At 49.1% G+C, this 21990-nt stretch overlaps 1 protein-coding gene across 2 annotated transcripts in view; it reads left to right on the top strand.

The window, feature by feature from the left end:
* The window catches only part of GAB3 (GRB2 associated binding protein 3), a 601333-nt gene that overhangs the window by 488315 nt on the left and 91028 nt on the right, over window positions 1-21990 (top strand). For both annotated transcript variants that reach the window (XM_069612648.1, XM_069612649.1), the window contains exons 4-5: window positions 17631-18097; window positions 18899-18954. In XM_069612648.1, the coding sequence (XP_069468749.1) occupies window positions 17631-18097; window positions 18899-18954 (523 nt within the window). The remainder of the gene's footprint in view (window positions 1-17630; window positions 18098-18898; window positions 18955-21990) is intronic.

Raw genomic sequence — 21990 nt, 5'->3', positions numbered from 1 at the left:
TCCACTCCATAAAAACTATTATATTCTCAAAAACGTAACACTAAGGAGAGACTCCAAGGTCATGCCGCAAGTTTAGACTTTGGGTCCATCATCAATATCTGCCCTGCACCTGGACCTGGAGTCTATGCTAAGGCTATACAACAATGCAAAAGAGCTGGTTCAAGCCAATGCAACAAAGCTGGACCAGAATATTGGCGAATACTTTGGAACATCGGAACTCCTGTAAGGCTCCGATTGATCAGCCTCTTACTGGGGAAGGAGGGGCGACGACGACATAAATGCTTACCGAGGAGAATGGAGATAGAGATAGGAATTGGTGGACCTCTTCCAATATCTCCGTTGCCTACACCTGATAGTCCCTCACCTCTACTAGAGTTGTGTCTTACAGAACAGGAAAATACTTCAGATGAGTCGGGCCCTGTACCTGAAATAGGGGATATAAATGACTCCCTAGTGGAAGACTCGTATCGTGAAGGCTGGCTTAGGGTCAGTAGACAAAAGAGGAAAGGAAACTACACAAAGAAATAAAGAGACTAAAAACATGCCAGTGCAAAATGGAAACAAAAGAAGTAACTCCAGGCATTTTATTAAACCTTTGACACAGGAGACGTCAGACTATTCCCAACATTCACAATCAACTGGAATGGGCAAGCAAAAGGGGGTTGTTAAAAATCCAAAGCAATCTAAAATCACAGGTTTCCTTGAAACCCCCAACATTCCGGATACTCTCCGGGAAACTCGAGTAACAACTATTGCCCCTGTTACTTTAGAAGAACAGGCATCTGATCCCCCGCCCATAACTGGGCCGCTGGCAGTGAAACCTATTCAGGTCACAGTGGAAGATCAGGTGGTCATTGTACCACATAAGACGGACTTAGACTCATTCATTGGAACCACATAATAAAAATCTTTGAACAAATTCCGCAGTTGAGGGACCTGAGATATGAGGATATATTGAGGGAGGGCTTCCCAAAAAAGGGAGCTGAAAGATCGGTCTGCTACTATGCTTCTAATGGCACAGATCGTCTGGAATAACCGGGCGAATCTTACCACTATTGGCTATCAAGTAGGCCAATTAAAATCAGTGGAAGACATGGAGGTCTTCTTAGCCTCCCCTCCCCCGCAGCCCCAATTGGTATCATCACAAGGAACAAATAATAAATCAGAAACAACTGGGGAAACAAATCTTGAAGATTGTGCGTGGCTGGAGTCAGCTCTGGAAATGTTTAAGAAGATAAAGGCAAAGCAGCCAAGCCTTTGAAGAAGGGTGCGTAACATTAACTAGATGGAACATCTAAGGATACCTCAAGTTGAAGGGACTGTTTGCTTCAGAACTAAAGAGGGCAGGAGTGTTACTGCTACAGGAGACGATGGCAATTACCCCCTTTGAGCTGGAAGGGTTTCACATCTATAATAAAGTCACCACTAATTGTCAGCAAGGCAGGCAGCCTGGAGGCTTGGCAATTGCAATAGCTCTAAACTATGATTGCCAACATTATGAAATAGAGGCAAAATCAAAGGACTGCATGGCCGTGAATCTATTCCTTCCTACCATATCTGTTAATTGTCAACCTCTACTTCAACCACCTGAACACTAAAATGGCAGGCCTCCAGCAGGCCTTAGATATACTGCTTATGGATTGGTCTGTGAGGGGAGACCGAGAGCCTATAGTAGTGGGTAGGGGGGGGGATTTCAACTCTGTTTGTGTACTGCCACATTGTACGGGGGGGCTGGTAAAGACTGCAAGATGCCCTACCTGGTCTGTACGACAAAGGGTGGCGTGGAAGAATTATTTAGAGCAATGGGATATGCGGATTTGTTTACCAAAGAAGCCAGAAGTGAAGGAATTTTACACATGGAGTCGGGGGGAGGAGGGGGCGTGGGAAGCACATGTATCGACCACCTTTTTGTCGCCGAAGATCTGGGACATTTTTGTGACCCACTAGAAAAAGGGGATGGCCACGGTACTGACCGCTTCCCTATAACTATGGCAATCCGAATCCCACTTATACATGAATGCACACAACACGAAACAGCATTCATTTCGGTCGAAAGAGGGGGACGGACGGTAAAATGGAATGCTAGTGCTTATAGGACCTTTAGTGTCTTGTGGGAGAAAGAGAAACTCAAAGTGGAGTTGGGAAGACCGAGTTTAACGGCTACTAACTATACCTTTATTTTATTGAATTGTCTAAAGTCCCTCACTAACGGGCCAAATTGCCAGGGGGAAGCACCATAATCATCCCATTTGATATTAAAGTTAAAATGGCAAAACCGGCAAACAGGGCAGCCATTAGAACTCTACTTAAAACCGCTCCTGACAACTCCACCTTCAGGGTAGGAAATAAAAAAACAGTGGTGCTCCATAAAACAACACTAAGACGAATTGGCAGGGAAATGTTGATTGAGCAAAATCAAAAGCTGATCAAAACCCTTATCCAGAAAGATATTCAGCTTCTGGAAAATTCTGGGAGATGTAGCTAAGGGTGTGCATAATTCTTTGGCATGCAACATCCCTGCCCAGGAATGGGAAGCTTATATTGCTAAGAAATATGCTAAGCCCGCTTATGAGGATAATTTATTTAATCCAAGTATGATGGACAAGGAGTCCTACAGTGGCAGACTGAGGACATTTCTATGGGCAATTGATGGGGCCAAGCCATCAAGGGCTCCGGGCCCAGACAATATACCGCCAGCACTGATTAAATCCAATCCAGAAGTTTGGGGTGATCCTCTGAGAGACTTGTTCAATTATGTCAGCAAAACCCTTAAGTCCCGTATACATGGAGAGAATCCCTAATTATCCCATACACAAACAGGGGGATAGGGGAGAACCAAATAATTTCAGACCAATAGCCCTGCTGGACTCTTCCAGTAAGATTTTTGGAGCTCTTCTATTAAGAGAGCTCAAGGGACACATAACATCAAAGGGCTTGTACTCTCAGTTTCAGATTGGGTTTCGCACCGGCATGGGAACTTCCTTGAACACCTTTGCCATGTCCCACCTTCTGGCAGCAGTCAAAAAATCTAAGGTAGGGACTGTCTACATGGCATCGATAGACTTGTGCAGTACCTTCGACACAGTCTGCAGAGCAAGGCTTTGGAAAACACTGCCGGGCATGAATCTCCCCTGAACGCTGGTGCAGTTGCTGGCCTTGCTGCACAAAGATGCAATCGTCAGAGTGAGTTTGATGGGGGAGGGAGCCATGGCGGACCCAATTGCTAAGCACGTTGGTTTTCAGCAGGGGTGCGTGGTGGCCCCACCTTCTTCAACCTCTATCTTGCTGGTTTACCTTGTGTCTTGGAGGGGGATACTACCAATCATGCGAAGCTGGGCTCAGTGTCGTTGCACTGCATTATCTTTGCTGACGATGTGGTCTTATTTGATATGACACCGATGAGGCTTCAAAGGAAACTGACATTGATCTTCGAATATGCACTAGAAAATAACCTCAGAGTTAACGGCCAGAAGTCGAAGGTTATTCTTTTCACGAACAAGAGAGTCCTGAAAACCATGACATGGAAGGTGGGTGGTAACTCCTTAGAGTGGAATCCATTAAGTATCTTGGCTACCATGTCACCAGCACATATTCCAAGGAGAGCTGGAAACACCAGATTAGGGGCAAGGACTGCCTCTGCTGGCAAAAAGGAAGAAGGTATACACGCCATTGTGCCACTTCTCTCTTAACCCTCTTCTTCAATACTACCTCTTCACTGTGGAGGCTACTTTACTTTACGGCTTGGATCTTTGCCTTTTTGAATTAGGGGATTTCCTTAATACCATCCAGGAAATGTTGTTTAAGGAAATGCTAGGGCTGTCTACATCCATCTCGAATGCTGTCATAAGGAAGCAGGCTTTGTAATTTTTAGCATTTTACTTGTTGCGCATAGGACTTATTTTTAATTATTTTAGAATTGTATTGAATTTCAGAATCTGTTGCTTAAAAGTATCAAGAAATCCTGTTAACAACTTAGGAAGTGTTTGAATAGTTTTAGGCCATCTAGAATTAGTGTTGCAGTACCCACGTTTGTTTGTTTTGGCAATTGAAAGTGAAGTTACTTTCCCCACACGCGCTATCTGGGCTAGAAACTACAATCCCCAGCAGGATTGTAGTTCCAAACTCCAACTTCCCTAGAAACCCGGCGCGAACGCGCCGGCGCGCACGGGCAGACACATTCTGCTGCAGTCTGTGAAGGAGGTGAAAGGGAGGTGAGTCCTTCCTAAACCCTTGTCATTTGTTTCTACTGGTGATAATAATAAGCAAATAAGCGCCTGTGCTCTGATCAGCTCATTTGAGCACTCAGTTAATCTGTTAATTGAGCTGGAGAGCATTATGCCGTGCGGTGGTTTGAAAGTGAAAGTAAACCACTCACGGGACTCGCCTATGGTGAAAATAGGGCTACTTAACACGCGTTCCTTGAACAAGCATGCTCATAGTGTCCATGATCTCATCCTAGAAAGAGACTTGGATATTATGTGCATCACGAAAACGTGGCTCAAAGACCCTATAGGTCCAACTGGCTGTAATGCTACGCCAGAAGGATATATTCTATATAACAAAAACAGAGCGTTGGGGCAAGGTGGAGGCGTAGCAGTTATAGCAAAAGATGTGTTCCATCTTTTTAAAGCTAACTTTGACTGCAGTGGATGTGACACCATGCAGCTAAAGTTGACTCATACACCTAATGACTGCCCCAACATTATTGTTGTTTATAGACCCCCTTCCCTGACCTCCGATTTTGAGAGTGAACTAGGCTCGCAACTAAGCAAACTGGTTTCTGATCACTCATCCTCCTTGTTAGTAGGGGACATGAATAGATTGAGAGGAAACCCTGAGGACAAAGAGGCTACTGCTCTGGAAAATGCCTTGCACAATTTGTCTTTTCAAATAGTAAATAAGGAACCCACCACCCCACAAGGTAACCAGTTAGGCTGGGTCTGCACCAATAACCTAGTCTCCTCTCAGATTAAGACTGAGTCATGTATCTGGTCTGACCACAGTCTGGTGACATTGGCAATAACCCTGAACTCTCCAATCAAGCTGTTAGAGAACCCACATGTGAAAATAATACACCGAAACTTTAAGGGAATCGGTCCTGAGCAGTTAAAACTGTGCCTACTCCAGATCGAGGATTCTTTTTTAGTAGACGACAGTTGCGAACACATGTTAGTTAAATATACCAAATCCATACAAGAGATGATCGATAAATATGCACCTCTTAAAAACAAGATGGTTAGGAAAAACAGCTGTAAGGCGAAATGGTTTAATGAACATATACATTTGCTCAAACAGGGTAAACGCGCCAAAGAACGTGTATGGCATAAGACCCACACGCAGGCAGACAGAGAGAACTGGAAACGTGCCGACCAAGTGTACCGGAAGGCTATTAGAGAGGCAAAGTCAAATTACTACAGCATGGAAATCGAGGCAGCCCCAAACTCGACAAAAAAACTCTTCGATATTCTTAAGGACATAGAAAAGCCCAAAATCCTCTCCCCTCCTCACATCCCCACTAAAGAGGATTGTGAAAGGGTTCAAGTGGGTTTTGCCACAAAAATAACCAAAGCCAGGAACAATATAATCCTGGCTAGAGATAACACCAGTTTGGAGCCCCCCAACGAGAAAGAACTCCTATCCGTAGGAAAGGAAGGTTTAGCTTTGCAGACGTCTCAGAGGAAGAAATGTGCAGGTTAATGGCAGGCATGGAACCCACTTCCTGCCCTGAAAACATTCTTCCCACTAAGATCATCCTGGATAACAAATAACTTTTTTCCCCGGTACTGACAAGGTTAGTCAATGCCTCCTTCCCAGAAGGTGTAGTCCCGAAGGACTTAAAAAAAGTGACCATCACACCGCTTGTAGAAAAGGCAGGCTTGGATCCCAAGGACCCCAATAACCTCCGTCCGATTACCAACTCCAATTTTATCTTAAAAATTTTAGATAAAATTGCAACCAATCAGCTGCAGAAACATGTTGAAAATACAGACGTGTTACATGACCAACAATCTGGCTTTAGTGCGGCCCACAGTACTGAGTCCGCAATGCTAGACCTACAGACACATATGCTAGAACTGACAGAGAAAGCGAAGCCTGGGTTACTCATGCTGCTCAACCTCAGCGCTGCATTTGATCTAGTATACCACCAATTGCTACAGTCAGCATTGGATAAACTTGTAGGGTGCTCAACTAAAGCACAGGCCTGGTTGGCCTCTTCCCTGAAGGACAGGATGGCATGAATACACTGGGGCGAAAACTTCTCCGAAGCAACCCCGATACTGTCTGGAGTTCCCCAAGGTGCCAGTTTGTCCCCTCTCCTGTTTAACCTTTATATAAGATTCCTCTGCTCGCTGTTAGAAAAAATTGGCGTGTTTTTTACCAATTACGCTGATGATACTCAGCTACTATTTGGGTTAACAGGAGACAATGCTGTGGACAGTGCGCAGATCGAGAAAGTTTATAATATCGACACCTGGATGCAGAAGCACTGGATGTGCCTAAACAATACCAAAACGGAATTAATGATATTTGGATCGAATCAAGCTAGGTCCAAGCTAGATCCCCAATATAAGAATTTCCGTATTAAAGATGCAGCCATAACAGTGGTACCCAAGGTAAAAACCCTAGGAATGATGGTCGAAGCTTCCTTGGGATCAGGCGCACAGGTTAGTTACTTATATAAAAATAATCTGTACTACCTGCGTCTCCTAAGAGCTATCAGACCATACATTAATGAGATCAACGCAGCCTCCATCGCCAGAGCTATTCTGCTATCACGCCTGGACTACGGAAATGCGCTGTTATTGGGAGCGTCAAAAAGGGAGCTAGCTAAATGCCAGGTCATGCAAAACGATGCCGTTCGCATCATTAAAAGGAAGAAACAAAAGGACCATATATCAGACAGTAGGAGGGACTTACACTGGCTCAGAATCGAGGATAGAGTCAAATTTAAAGCGCTAACGATTGTCCATCGATGCCTCTTTGGAAAGGCGCCTGCCTACTTTAAGAAGCACTTCTCCTGGTATGCCCCCCGTAGAGGCCTAAGATCTGCTGATACTGGCCTCCTAAACATCCCAGAAGCCAAACGGGCATCAGGAAGGGGCAAATCCTTTCCCGTCAAAGCATCCAAATACTGGAATGAGCTCCCCAGGCAACTAAGACAACAAGAAAACTACGCTACTTTCAGGAAAGCTCTGAAAACCAGACTTTTCCAATAACTTAGCGCAGCGAATTATCGAGAGACATAAATTGCAAAGGACTAAAACTGCGTTTCACCGCGCCCTGATGCCTGCGGGCTTTCGGTGCGTAACAAGCATAAAGTAAAGTAAAGGCAAGAGTTCGGGTTGATCTCATTGGGAACAAGAGCCAAATAGTGGAAAGTGGCGTAATACGCCAAATTACTGAATCCACCAGTTGCGCCTCTCTTTCAGAGCTGGGGGGCAGAGCAAAATAGAGTATCTGGGGCCTCCATTACAAAATTCTAGGAAAAAATGAGTGAATTACTTACCTTGATAGGTCATCAAAAGAAGAGCTTTGTTATAACGTGGCCACTGTCGGGAATAAACTACACAAGTATGATTGGGTGATTTCCTCAGAACAGGTGGATACTTTTATGTATGTTGAATACAGTAAATTCCTCACAAAAAGAGAGGAGCTCCCGAAGTATGTCCATATTTTCCCTTGTCCCAAATGTAGGAAAACGTACCTATGCATCATGTTAAACAAAATTCCGACTTTGGGAAGGATAAGTAAATGGGGGCTGGGCACAAGCAATCAGAGGGAACAAGTTACTTACCTGTAACTGTTGTTCTCCAGCATGGGTCTGGCATGGATTCACATGCTCATGAATATTCCCCGTCGAGAGGCTGGGAATCCTCGTTATAGAAAAAAAATGAGTATCAGTTTCGTTTCTGATCTTTCTTTCTTAGTAGTAACCAATCACTGGTCTCTGGGTCATACTGCCCCCAGCCAATGACTGCCCTCTCCATATGCCCCGCCTCTGGCAGCCATCATCAGATTTCGTAGCACGTAAAGTGGCAGTATGACCAAGTGAAGAGCCGCAGAGGGGTAGGCGGGAGGGTTCGCATGTTAATCCATGCCAGACCGATGCTGGAGAACAACAGTTACAGGTAAGTAACTTGTTTCTTCTCCAGCATGGGGTCTGGCATGGATTCACATGCTCATGAATAAGAGAATACATAGCAGTACAAACATGCACAACCACGGGAGGTGGCAACAGGCTCAACATTAAGCAATACAACAACTCAACATTAAGCATCTCTTACCTCCTCACCAGGCCCACCTTAAGCGAACAGGTTGCGCAGCACTGCTTGGCCGACCCTGGACTCCTCCCTGGAGTCCCGATCGACGCAGTAGAATCTTGTGAAGGTGTGCGTAGACCTCCACGTAGCAGCCCTGCAGATGTCCAGCAGGGACACACCAGACAGGAACGCCGTAGTAGCAGCGATCGCTCTGGTCGAATGGGCTCTCGGACGGCCGGGCAGCGGTCGGTTTGCCAACCGGTGACAGTGCATGATGCAGCCGGAGAGCCATCTGGAAATGGAAGTCTTCGAGAGAGCCTTCCCTTGATTCACAGTCCCAAAGTTCACAAACAGCTGTGATGTGTTCCGAAAACTCTTTGTGCGGTCCACGTAGAACTTCAGCGCTCTAGCTACGTCCAGCGAGTGCAGAGTCCTTTCAGCCGGCGAAGAAGGAGACAGGAAGAAAACTGGCAACCTTGGGCAGGAAGGAGGGGTGCGTCCTCCGCACCACCCTCGTGTCGTGAGGTTAATCTTCTGTGCACGGCACCAGACAGAGAACCTCTTCGATTTATGTCCGTAGCACTTGAGAGTTGAGGACACCCTGGCCTTTGCAAGAACCTCTCTGCAGTCGGCCGGGATGTCGTACCCTCCGAACTCTAGTGCTGCAGGAGCCAGGCCTGCAAGTTCAGCGACTCCGGGTTGTGGTGAAGAATGGCGCCTCCTTCTCTGGAGAGAAGATCTGCGTCCTTCGGCAGCTTGACTGGTGTGGATGTTGACAAGTCCAGAAGGTCCGGGAACCAGATCTGTCCCGGCCACGCCGGTGCGACGAGGATCCTCCTGCACCGGGACCTCTTGAGCTGGTTCATGAGCCGGAGCAGCAACGGCAGCGGAGGGAACGCATAAAGAAATAGGCCGTCCCAGGGGAACGAGAAAGCACCGCCTATGCTCCTCGGCTGGGGGAACCTGCTGGCGAACCTCCGGCACTTGGAGTTCGTCGCCGTCGCGAAGAGATCGATCTGGGGTTCGCCCCATCGTCGGAAGAGTCGATCCACTTGATCCTGGCGTAGTTCCCACTCATGGCACGATCGCAGCTCTCTGCTGAGTGAGTCGGCGATCATGTTTTTTATTCCTGCCAGATGAAGAGGCACCAGAAACATCCCTTGGGCGACGGCCCAATGCCACAGATCCTGGGCTTCTTTGGATAGGGCAGTGGATCTGGTTCCGCCCTGCTTCCAAATGTAGAACATCGTGGTGATGTTCTTGGTGAAGATCCTCACCACCCTGCCATTGAGGGACGGAAGAAAAGACTCGAGGGCCCAGAACACTGCGCGGAGCTCCAAGATGTTGATGTGGAGTGACTTCTCTTCCGGGAGCCAAAGGCCTCTCGCGTGAAGATCTCCGGAGAGCGCTCCCCAACCTTCCAGGGAGGCGTCCGTCGTCACCGTCACCTGGTGAGCTGGGGTCTGAAAGTCTGTGCCCGCCGACAGATGAGCGGGTACTCCACCACCGGATCGCCTGACGGAACGTCTCGTTGAGAGGGATCCTGTCCTTGAAGCTGCCCGTCGACTGAACCCAGCGGGCGTCGAGGAACTCTTGTAAGGGGCGCATCCGAAGCCTGCAAAGGCACACCAGATAAATGCAGGAGGACATCATCCCGAGGAGGGACTTGATAGATCTTACCCTGGCCATGTCCGTGGCCAGCAGACGCTGCACCTTGCCCAGAATGGTCCTGGTCCTTTCCTCCGACGGCGAGGCCAGCCACGCCACTGTGTCGAGCTTGGCTCCCAGAAACAGGGCGACTTGCGACGGAACCAGATAGGATTTTGGAAAGTTGATGGTGAATCCCAGGTCCGTGAGCAGCTGGAAGGTCTTCGCAGTGTGCTACACGGCAAGCTCCCTTGTCCTTGCCCGGATGAGCCCGTCGTCCAGGTAGGGGTAGACGGTGATCCCCTGTAGGCATAGCCGCGCCGCCACCGGTGCGAGGCACTTGATGAACACCCTGGGTACCGACTTCAATCCGAACGGGAGGGCCTTGAACTGGTAGTGCCGCCCTTGGACCACGAACCTGAGGAACTTTCAGTGTCTTTTTAGAATGGGATGTGGAAGTACGCATCCTCCAAGTCCAACGATGACAGGAAATCGCCCTCCTCCAGCTGTCCCAGCACGTGCTGGAGGGTGACCATCCGGAACTTCTGTGCCTTGATGTACTTGTTCAGTCGTCGCAGGTCCAGGATGGGGCGCCATCCTCCTGTCTTCTTTTTTACGAGGCAGTACCTTGAGTAAACTCCGGAGCCCTGAAGCCTCTTTGGGACAAGCTCGATGGCACCCTTCTTGAGCATCGCCCTTACTTCCAACAGTAGTTGAGGGACGTGATTTTCCTTCCTGGCCACGGGTGGAATGCGAGGGAACTTCTTCTGAAACTCGAGGGCGTGCCCTTGGGCCAGGGCGTCCAGCACCCAACGGTCAGTGGAGATGGACTCCCACACGCTGACGAATCTCGCCAGCCGGCCTCCCACCGAGTGCTTCGGCGGGGGCCCGACCCCATGGTCGGTTCAATCTTGTTTGGAGGCCGCCTTGCCTCCTTGACCTCCCTGTCGACGACGACAGGCACCACCTGACTTGTCGCGTCCCCTGTAGGCTTCCTGGGACGAAGATCTTGCCGCTTGGCGGTACGTGGAGGAGCCACTGCCGGATCCCTTGGAGGCACCTTGTCTGCCTCCGGAGCTCCGAAAGGACAGCCGTCGTTGTAGGAGCACTCCCAGTGCCCGGGCAGTATCCGTGTCTGTCTTGATGGCCTGAAGGGACTCATCAACTGCATTCCCGAACAGGTTGTTCCCGTCGAAGGGCATGTCCAAAAGTTTGTATGTCCTGGCGGCAATCCATCACCTTGAGTCATCCTCGTCTCAGGTAAACGCTGTTGCCCAACTGACGGTAACCGGTGTCGGCGATGTCCGTTGCCGCTGTGATGGCGTGGTCCGAAGCAATCTCACCTTCCTGTAGGATTTCAAGGGCCTCAGCCCTTTTGGCGCCTGGAAGGAAGTCCAACAGAGGGGCGATTTTGAACCACAACTCCCTGTCGTAGCAGGCTACGATAGCCAGGGCGTTGGCCGCCTTGATGGTCGTCGCTGCGGATGAGATGACCTGTCGTCCCATCGTGTCCAGCTTCCTGCCCTCGTCGTCCGGTGGGGAAGTTGATGTCGAGGCCGATGCCCACCCAGCTTTCTTCTTTGCCGCCGCCGAGACGACCGAATCCGGGGTAGGTTGCGCCTGAAGGCACAAGGGGGCAGCGTCAGGGACCCGGTACTTCTTCTCATACCGGTCCCTCTTTGCCAGTTCCATGGCAGGGTTCTTGAGGAGGGCGAGCCCCTCATCCCAGATGTCATCAAGAAGTGGTACGGCGAGGACCGTCTTCTTTTTAGCCTTGCGCCGTTGGTAAAGGAACCCTTCCTTCTTCTCTTCTGGGCAGAGCTGGAAGAGCACAGATGCCCTGGAAATCATGGCATGAAAGGATCGAATCTCGTCGGGTGGGGACGCCCGAGCAAGGGCGACGGGGGACACGTCCCGTCGTCGCCTCCGTCGTCATCTGTACCTGTCGTAGCCATGTCCATGCCTGTATCATCCCCGTGGGTAGTAGACCGGGGGGATGGCAGAGCAGGCCGCAGAGGTGGTGTAGGATGCGTTGTCCTCCTCTTATGCGGTGGACTTTCCGAAGGTCCTGGCTCCGGTTCCCGCGTCGGGTCTGGCTCAGGTACCTCCGTCGAGGGGAGGGGCAACCTTGTCCTCATCTCTGAGCATAAGGACTGAATCGCTGACAAAATGGCCGCCGAAGTGTGATGCGGCGCCAGAAACGATGGGCGCGAGGGCTCTTGAGGAACCTCGTCAGCGACACCGTTGCTCTGGTCGTCGCCCTCGTCGGGATCCCTCCCGATGGGCTGGGCTTCTTCCACGACTTCGATGAGCTCTTCTTCAGAGGTCGTGTCCGTATCCACGATGGCCACCTGCCCCTCCCCCACCTTTTCCAACAAGGACTTCGTGGGGGTCTTCTCAATGGGCATGAAAGACAACTCCCTCCGCGGTGGCAGGGAGACTCTGGGTCCTGAGGTCACCTCCACTGGCGTAGCCTCCACAGGCTGAGCCAGGGCTGCTGCGACATCCTCAATCAAGGTCTTAGCAGGGTGAATTAAGGCCATCGTCACCTTCTGTACGCCTGGGGCCTTCTCCTTCAGGGGAGGGTCCGAGCCTCGCTCCCCCTCTGCCGGAATCTACGAGATCGACCGGGGCTCTCCAGAAGCTTCGCCGGGTTCTCGGACTTCCTCTTACCCAAGCCAGAGTGTTGGCTCATGGTTTATGGCGCCGGGGAGGATGCGCCCTGCCTGGCAGCCAAGCAGCCCGACCGTTCGGCGGTCCTGGTGCCCGCAGACTTGCGGTGCTTGGCCTTTTGTTGGGCCCCTGTCGCCGGGGCGCCCTCACAGGACTTAGAAGACCGCTCGGACTTCTTTTTCTTCTTCTCGCCTGACTGGCTCTTCCCTTCCAGCCAGTTGGCGAGACGGAGGTGGCGATCCTGCATGGTCCGCTCCGACATGTTCCCACAAAACGCAAAGTCCTTCTCTGTGTGCGTCTTGTCCTCATGGAGACAGTAGTCCTCCTTGAAAACATTCTGAAGCTGGCATCCAGGGCAGGTCCTGAACAGCTTCCCGGGCGTCGAGCTTCCTTTCTCCTGGGCCATGTCCGGGGTAGGCCTCGGAACTTCTGGAATCCTCCAAAAGCATAACTCGACGAAATCTTCACCCTTGAGGGGCGTAGAAAACTCCGAAACGGATCCCTGTTGATCAGATGTAGAAACGGTGGAGCTTGAGGCTCTATTTAACCGAAAAATGAGAAACATCTCCTGAAAAAGCACGAAAATGCAGCAAAAGCTTGAGAGCTAAGCACGAGGACTCCCAACACTTGAACGTGCGGTAAAAATCTGAGGATGGCTGCCAGAGGCGAGGCTTAGGGAGAGGGCAGTCATTGGCTGGGGGCAGTATGACCCAGAGACCAGTGATTGGTTACTACTAAGAAAGACAGATCAAAAACGAAACTGATACTGATTTTTTTTTTCTATACCGAGGATTCCCAGCCTGACGACGGGGAATATTCATGAGCATGTGAATCCATGCCAGACCCCATGCTGGAGAACTGTAGACATTGTATGAACTCTGATATCAAAGCATCTGGTAGTTGATTGCCCAGCTCTGCAAAAAGAAAGGGACAAACACTTGGGAATGAAAAATGTTAACAAACTTGTGTGGTCTAGCTTGATAGCTCAGTGTATTAATGCATCTGTTAGAGTTGTGTGCAACCTGCACAATCAAATCCCTAGAGGACAGAATCTCACACTTTTACCGTTTTATGTGTACCTTTGTCTAAGATAATACCTTTTAATTAATTTCAGCGTCTTGTAGCTTGAAGATGATCTGCTACAGTAACAAACGTGAATGTTGGTAATACCAAAGGTCTTTTTATCCAAGACATGGCGGGAGTAACACCTCCCGCCTGCAGAACTCGGAATCAGCCGGTCCGGAAACAAAGGTGGCAGCAGATTTACTGCCACCGTTGTTTCTGGACCAGCAGGCTCATAAAGGCACAGCCGGTCAAGTGGCACAGCGAGTAGAGCGTCGCTTTGACATCCGCGCAGAGCCTGCTAACGCAGGTTCGAATCCCGGCTGGGCCAAACTCAGCCTTTCATCCTTCCGAGGTTGATAAATGAGCACCACACACCGTGGGTAATAATAAGCAGCGCTCAGATACCTGAGGGTTCGTAGCGCTATATAAAATGCCAATTATTATTTATTTATAATGAGGCCTAATGTCTTTGGGTCTTCCTACCTGTTTAGGGATATTTTTCCAAAACAGCCTTTTGGTCTCTTTCTTGTTTTCACTGTTCAGGTTGCTATTCCCTTTTGAGTTTGGTAGCTTATACCTTCTTATCTGGGATATAGGTTTCCCCCGTTTCTTTATATTAACTCTTGAGTATCTGTTTTCCTTAAGTGGTTCACTTGACTTCTCTTCGTATTTATAAAAGTTTCTGTGATATTCTCCACTCTTTACTTCTTGACTTATGGGGACTTTCCCCTCTTCCCAGGGTATGTGCACCGCTTTCGTAGTACTCTCTCGTTCAGGTGTATTTGGGGAACCTTTTTCTCACATTAATACTGTTCCACCTTATCGACTGCAACTTAAATGTCTCGTCAATTTCACTGGGACGAGTTTCTCTTGCTTTATAACAATTTCCTGACGGCCTCTCAGTTCTCCCTGTTACCTCGGGCTATTCAGAGGAATGTCGCTGGGGCTTGCAGTTGCTTGTGTTCACTTTGTTCGCTCCGATTCTCCGTTAGGGTCCCGCTCTCAGGCTTCTCCCTCCCTAGGTCCCAGTACGATTGCAGGTAAGTGGATGTCTCACTGCCTCCTCAGCGTAGGGATTTCGGCATTGTTGGACAGGCGCACTGCCCAGAAGGTTTTGCAGTCAGGCTCACCTCCCTAGCCTCACAAGGGGGGCATCCCTTTTGGGGAGAAGGGACAAATTCCCTCGGTTCGTCACAGTACTCTTAATATTTATTGCATTAAGCAGAGTACAAAAATTTAGAGCCAGCTAGCAACCTCTCACCTATGATGAACTGTAATTGATTATTCATATAGAAGAAGTTCCCTGAATGGACCCGACCCTTGATTGCTGTTTTGGACAGTGTCTCTCACGGTGCAGGGATACGTACATTGGCATGGCCCTCGGAGGCAATTCGGGAAGGGGAGATTGTTTGTCTGCAGTTCTTCAGTTATCCCTTGTTTTACAGGATCTCGTGGCTGAGCAGCTGCGTTTGGCTGCAAATCCAGATTACAGGGTTCAAGTTTACCGGTGCCTGCCTCGTGTCGTTTGGTCTCTTCCCGGTTCCTGCACAGAATCTCTGCAGCCTCAATTGTGTGCTGTCTTCTTGGCCGGCCTGGAAACCCAGGGGGATACGGTCAGCAAGACCCATGTTCAGGGAATGCAGCTGACCATTATCATTGCTGCGCTGGGTTCTGCCCAGCGCTAAGACGCCAGAATAGCAATAAATCCAGCCCAGTACGCAGAGATTCCACTGAAGCTGACCGCCCAGAGACGTATTCCATGCACAGTGGTTTCTTGACTGTATGATTGCGGCTTAAGGCATATGTGTTTTGCAGGTAACACACATGTGGGGACCCACAGACATACAAATAAAGGTCATCCTTCCAATACAGCCACGTGGATGCCAAGGGTATAACCATGTACTGAGTGCATCTCTGGCAGTTATGCAGAAAGAGCTGGGTCGCTCCAAGATCACGCCTGGTTCTGAGCCCAAGCCCGGCCTCTTTGAGAATGTTACTTCCTATCCTCCTGTCTTCCCTTCCATGACTCTTACCCCCTCGCCAACGTCCAGCCACTCCCCCTTGCACTTCACTGTAAGTCCATCACCACTCTCCTTCCTTCCCCCGATACAATCACCAAGCGCACATTTTGACTTGACTCCACAGTCTCCATCCTGTTTGGTCCTACCTCCAATGTTTGCCAGCTCCATTAAAAAGGCCTTCCAAGACTTCAACCTAGCAATTGTAGCCCCCCAGTGAGTTCTACTATCCCTCTCACTCTTTCACTCTCTGCCCCTCTTGTCCTCAACCCTATATCTCCTCCGCCATGCAACAGATATGAACACATCTGTATCTATGCCAATGTTGCGGGCCCAACACCTGCTCCCCTTCTCTGTTGCTTCTTACAAGGAATCCATTCATATGCCCTCCTCTGCCACTCACTCTGCAAAGTCCTCCTACTACACCAGCCTCAACCCTCCTGCCTGCTCACACCCTGCAAGCTTGGGGGGACTATACCTCTCAACCTATTCACTCTCCAAGTGGGGTAAATCAAGTGTGCTTGACGGATATGTGGCGGTTGACCTCATTGATGTTAATGGGAACTAGTGCTTTTTTAAACGTATGTGAAGACTTTTGTAGGTCGGTGAACTCATTAAAGTCTATGGAAGCTAGTGGTGTGTTGGAAGGGTGACAATATTTCCAAGGGTGTGACACTCTCCAGGTGCAGGTGAGTTGAGCGGTATGCGGTATGGAGGACCGTGCAGTTCATGCCCCCCCAACCATTCGCATTCCCCACCTCTCTCTCTCTGCCAATGACTTCAGTTTGATCTGTTTGGACTTCTGACACATCCTGATAAACCCCTCTCGCATTGCCTCATCTTTTTCTCCACCACCCTCCACTCTACCACACCCTCCATCCTGTCTGATTTTTTTCCTCCACCCAGCCAGCTATCGGCCAAACTTTGAAGTTCCTACAGAACCTTTTTGCACCTCAGACCATTACAGCTCTCTGGGATCTACCCTTCATATTATCGGGAGACTACCATCATACCCCCTATTAAACCTATGGTTGATTCAAACATCCCTGCTGATCTGCCATTCTACAATCCTGAAGTGTGTGGTGTTCAACACCATCACCAGTTCCCTAGAAACGCACAGACTCTGTGACATGTTTCTCAGCTATCAATCCAGGCTGATCCGTGTGGCTCCGGCTAATCGTTCCCACCTAACCTGCATCCTTATCCTCCTTGATTGCTGCTGCCTTTGATACCGTCAACCACTCAGATCTCCTCCGAAGTCGCTCACCCTGGTGTTCAGGGCACTACCCTTGCCTGGTTTCCATCCCACCTAGCAAGTTACTCCTTCTTTACCCAATGGGACATTGGAGCATCCTATGTCACCCCTTTACCAGTCAATGTCCCTGAAAGACCTGTCCCTGCTAGTCCCTTCACTCTCCATACCTCATCCTTTGTCAAGGCCATCTGTCCTTTTTTGGTTGTCCTTTCATCTCTTTGCCCGTAATGCACATCTTTTCCTCCTTCATAACTCCAGAACTATCTTTCTTCCACCATACGCTACTGTGCAGTTCTACGACTTGTGCTCCTCTCTCCACCGCTTTTGGATTTGGTGTGACTTGCTTATTGAACGGTATCTTTTTTTTTACAAGTTGTTTTATTCACTCACACCCATGTCCAAAGTATAGCCCTCTGTAGCCCTCCGTGAGGTTTGAATCATAAAAACCAAATACGAATGCCCGCGAGATCATAGGCTGCCCCATTTCTGCTGGGTCGGACTCTATGCCCTCAGATGTTTGTCGGGCTTGTAGCAAAGGGCCAGGATTGAGGATTTCTGAAACTGCTGGAGGTTATCTGCTGCATTATTGTTGTAGTGTGTTTGAAAATAATACACATTTTTATTAATATGATAGTCTACTATTCCAAATACGATTCTGCAAAGAGTTCTATTTGCTCCTTAACTTAATGCATGATCTTCTCTTTTGTTCAGGAGTGACAGCTTGTCTACTTCTGATAAGTCGCTGGAGCAGACTTCTTCAGACGACGTCTTCCTGGATGCTGTGCAATCCCAGGCTTCCCTCAATTTTTTGCCATCCTTATACAGCTGGAACACGCATCAAGACGTTCTCCAAACTTTGAACCATGCTGTCCTGCCCAAGGACGGCTCTGTGAACGGGCTCTCTGAGGGCTTCTCGTCGTCATCTCCTCTGTTGAGCCCCTCGCTGGCTGGAATCCTTCACAGTGACAAAAAACACACTTTTGGGGTTTCAGAAGGCGACATTTTCTTGGACATGCCTCCGCCCAGACCACCTAAGCCTAGCCACTTCTCTGAAGGCAGGTCCGAACATCCTTCTGCTGGACTCTTCCCGAACGGCATAGGGGCAAGTGGGCTTCAAGCTGGATCCGTGCCGCGAAGGATATCCCTATCAAGTTTGGACAATGTGCGGAATTGGAAAGGTAACACTCTATTGTCTCGTGCAGCTCACGCCTGTGGTAATCGACTGATGCTGGCCATGGAATGATGTCCACTCGTTTGCACTGGAGACATGTTTCACTTACAGTGATCTCTTTAATATGTTTTGTGTTTTTTCTACTTGGTAAGAGATCGGGTTGCTCCTGAGCTGGGTTTGTGCTATACAAAGTACGTGGTTATTCTAGGATTGTGCTCTTCCTTTCATTTGTAGTGCCACATTGCTTTCACACTATTTCCTAATTTGCTTTTTATTTGCCAGCTATGTTATGCCTAATCCTCTGTTCTTATGAGTGTTTCCTTTTGCATAGTACTATATAAGCTTTGTGGTGTTGCTCGGTCTTAGTCTGACTTAATTTATTCCAAATTTGAGCTCTTTCAGTTTGTAGGCGATAACTTGTGTTGTGTGGAATAGTCACAAAATTCGATTTTTGATATGTATCATGATATAGCAATGTTATTTAAAAATCCCCTGGACATCACTCAAGCAGAAAGTTGCTTTTATTGACTCCTTGTTTATATTGTATGCTAGTGGCGAACTAGCCTGGAGAAAGAGTCATTGCAGCAACGGCACAAAACCAATAAGCAAAATAGAACACAATATGCTTATATTCAGTGGAGATCCTATGTGAACTGGAATCTTACTTGGTTCATCGCTCCGTTGCGTGTAGTTCACAGTGCAACCCGTGAGACCTCTCCTACACAGAATGTGGGTGCCTGAGTTTTTTGTGAGCTAGCTATTTTTGTCTTATTTAACTCTCTGATTAAATTACCAATTTTTCTTGCAGCCGATTTTGAAAGAAGTACATTAAGAAGCAGAGATAAGAGGCTCAGTTTAAACCTGGTATGTGTTCACTTTCCGCATTTTGCCTTCTTCAATTGTTTTATGTAGGTATTGGTGTACAATCTTATCGTCTGCCTGCCCCATTCAGGATAATCCAATTAGCTAAAGTAGTGGAAGTTGACGACTGAGAATATGTAAAGAAACTGTTTCTACTTCTGCCAAAGCTTGCAGTTGGATCATTCAGTAGAGTAGTCCACCACCTTTGGGAAGTAAGGAGCATTGCAGGGGAATGGACTCCACCACCTTTGGGAAGTGAGGAGGGTTGTAGAAGAATGGACTCCACCACCTTTGGGAAGTGAGGAGGGTTGCAAAAGAATGGACGCCACTAGCTTTGTGAAGTAAGGAGCATTGCAGGGGAATGGACTCCACCTCTCTGGGAAGTAGGGATGGTTGTATGGGAATGGACCCCACCACCTTTGGGAAGTGGGGAGGGGCATAGGGGAATAGATGCCACTTCCTTTGGGAAGCAGGGAGAGTTGTATGGGAATAGACTCCATCTTTGGGAAATGGGGTTGTTTGTAGGCAAATGGACTCCATCACATTTCGGACGAAGCAGGACATTTGCAGCACAGACCTTATGATGTCAGCCGTTTGCCCTCATCATGTTGGGGGCAGACACGCCCTGTTGGTCACGGCCAGTAGGACCCATCACAGGTGGACCTAACAACCCCTCAGCGATGTACCTTAAAATACCTTCATGCCGTGTTTTGGATGAGGGTATATTGAAGGGATTCGCAGCCCGCTCAGCAGTTGAAGCTGTGCTGCCACTACTTTCTGAATGGGCCATGAATTTCTTGAATATATTGTCATCCCAAAACACTGCATTTGTTAGGATTTGGGGTGACAGTATACTAAAGGAATGGACATCCACCTGGATGCTACCAGCCCTTCTTCAGGACTCTTTCGCATCCTCTGTGATTCTCTCCTTTTCTCTCTTTCTCTCTATTCTTCCTTTGGCCTGACTCACTCTGCAGGGCACACCCTGGATGGTCTGATCTCCTCAGACCTCCCCTTCGCTAACCCTCTCACCACTCCTCTCTCTTGGAGTGATCACTTTCTCCTTGCTTCCCACCTCTCTCTCTTCCCCGCAGGTCAATCCGACTCCAGCACTACAACCTACCTTCTCGGTCATCCGACCCATGAAGCGTGTGTCAGTTGAGGCTTTTGCCGCTACTGTCTCTCCTCCTCCTGCACCTTTGGCTGACTCACACCCTGACATAGTCCTCTGTAACCTTCATGTCTCTATCTTTAGCACTCTGGATGTCCTTGCCCCTGTCGTGAGGATCCGCTTGAAGCCCAAATCCAAGTGCAACTCTTGGTACGATTCCAACGTCGCCACCCATAAACGCAAGTGGAGGGCATCGGGCGCACTCCCTGAAAAACTGGCCTGCCGCCTGCTCCAAAAGCAGTACAGACTCTCTGACCTCTCTAAGAAGAGAGCCTACATCCAAGCCCGCATCTGTGTGGTATCTAACAACTCGGCCAAACATTTCCAAATCTGCAAGGAGCTGGCCAATCCTGCTGCAGTCTCAACCTCTCCTGTTCCCTCCCAGGCCCTCTGCACGGCCTTGGCCTCTCATTTCACTACTAAAACTCAGGACATCCTGTCCACCCTATCTTCTTCTACCTCCTCTTCCTCTACCACTCCTGGTCCGTCTGAGGCTGTCCCTCCTATTTTCTCCTCCTTTCCCCTGTTCACCACTGATGATGTTTCTGGACAAGTCTGATCTGTAAAAGTCTTGTCAAAGCAGGTTCTCCCCTGCTCATCCAGAACTATCAAGGACCGCATTGTCACCCTTGCTCCAGCTTTGGCTGATTTCTGCATTCACTCCTTTGCCACTGGAACTTCCCCCTGCCCCCTTAAGAACTCTCTTGTGCACCCCCTTCTAAAAAATCCCTCGGCCAATCCATCCACTCCAGCTGACTATCGCCTGACCTCAATCGCTCCTTTCCTGGGCAAACTCTTGGAAAAGCTGGCCATCTCCCAGCTTAATGTACATATTGAATCTTTTGGTTGGCTTCAGAGCTGCCAGAAGCAAGCACGTAGACTGCTCTCCTGAACAGCTGTGAAGACTTGCTCTCCAATCTTGATCTCCCTTCTGTCCTCATTCTTCTTGATCTATCTTCTGTTTTTGACATGGTCAATCATGCCATCCTGCTTGATCGTCTCCTGCTCGATCGTCTCCAGGACAACCTTGGTATTACTGATCAGGCCCTGGGCTGGTTGACCTCCTTTCTCACTGACCCGCCCTCTCGGGTCCAACTGGGGTCTTTCCTCTCGTCTATCTCTCTCTACTTGTGGTCTTCCCCAGGGGCCTAACATCTCTCTCTGGCTCTTCAACCACTACCTGGCACCTCTAGCCCACCACATCGCTACTTTCTGCTCCAATTTCAATGTTATGCAGATAACACTCAGCACTCTTTCAGGCTTCCCTCAGCCACCTCTGCTTCTTCTCTCATACCAAGCTGTCTGGCCGCAATTAAGGAATGGTGTGCCACCAATGACCTCTGCGTTAATGCCAGTAAGACTGAGATCCTCTTTATTGGGACACCCACTCCCTCCTTTCCTCTCTCTCTCTGGCTACCCACTCTGGACCCTCTTCCTGCTCCTTCCTGTGAGGCTAACATCCTTGGTGTCATCTTCAACTCCACCATCTCCTCCTCTCCTCACATCTATGATGTCTCTAAGAAGTCAAACTATCAGCTGCACCTCCTAAGAGGTATTCTTCCTTTTCTCACTTTCCCCCAAAATCTCACTGTCTCCAGAGCTCTGGTCCTCTCTAGGCTGGACTATTCTAACAGCCTCTTTCTAAATCTTCCTACCTCTACTCTTCGACCTTTACAACTTATCCAGAACATTACTGCAAGGATTGTCCTTGACCTCAAGCACAGGGATCGTATCTCTCCAGCTCTGAAATCTCTTCACTGGCTCCCCGTGGCTGCAAGGATCAAGTGTAAGACCCTCTTCATCGTTCACAAGGCTTTCATGAGCCTGGGACTGCTCTACCTCCAGCTTTCTCTTCCAAACATCCTCCT

The sequence above is a fragment of the Ambystoma mexicanum genome, chromosome 5p (genome assembly GCF_040938575.1).
Source record: "Ambystoma mexicanum isolate Mex_15411 chromosome 5p, UKY_AmexF1_1, whole genome shotgun sequence".
NCBI lineage: Eukaryota > Metazoa > Chordata > Amphibia > Caudata > Ambystomatidae > Ambystoma > Ambystoma mexicanum.
Note: the sequence above shows the minus strand (reverse complement) of the source record. Positions and strands in the feature narration are given on the sequence as shown.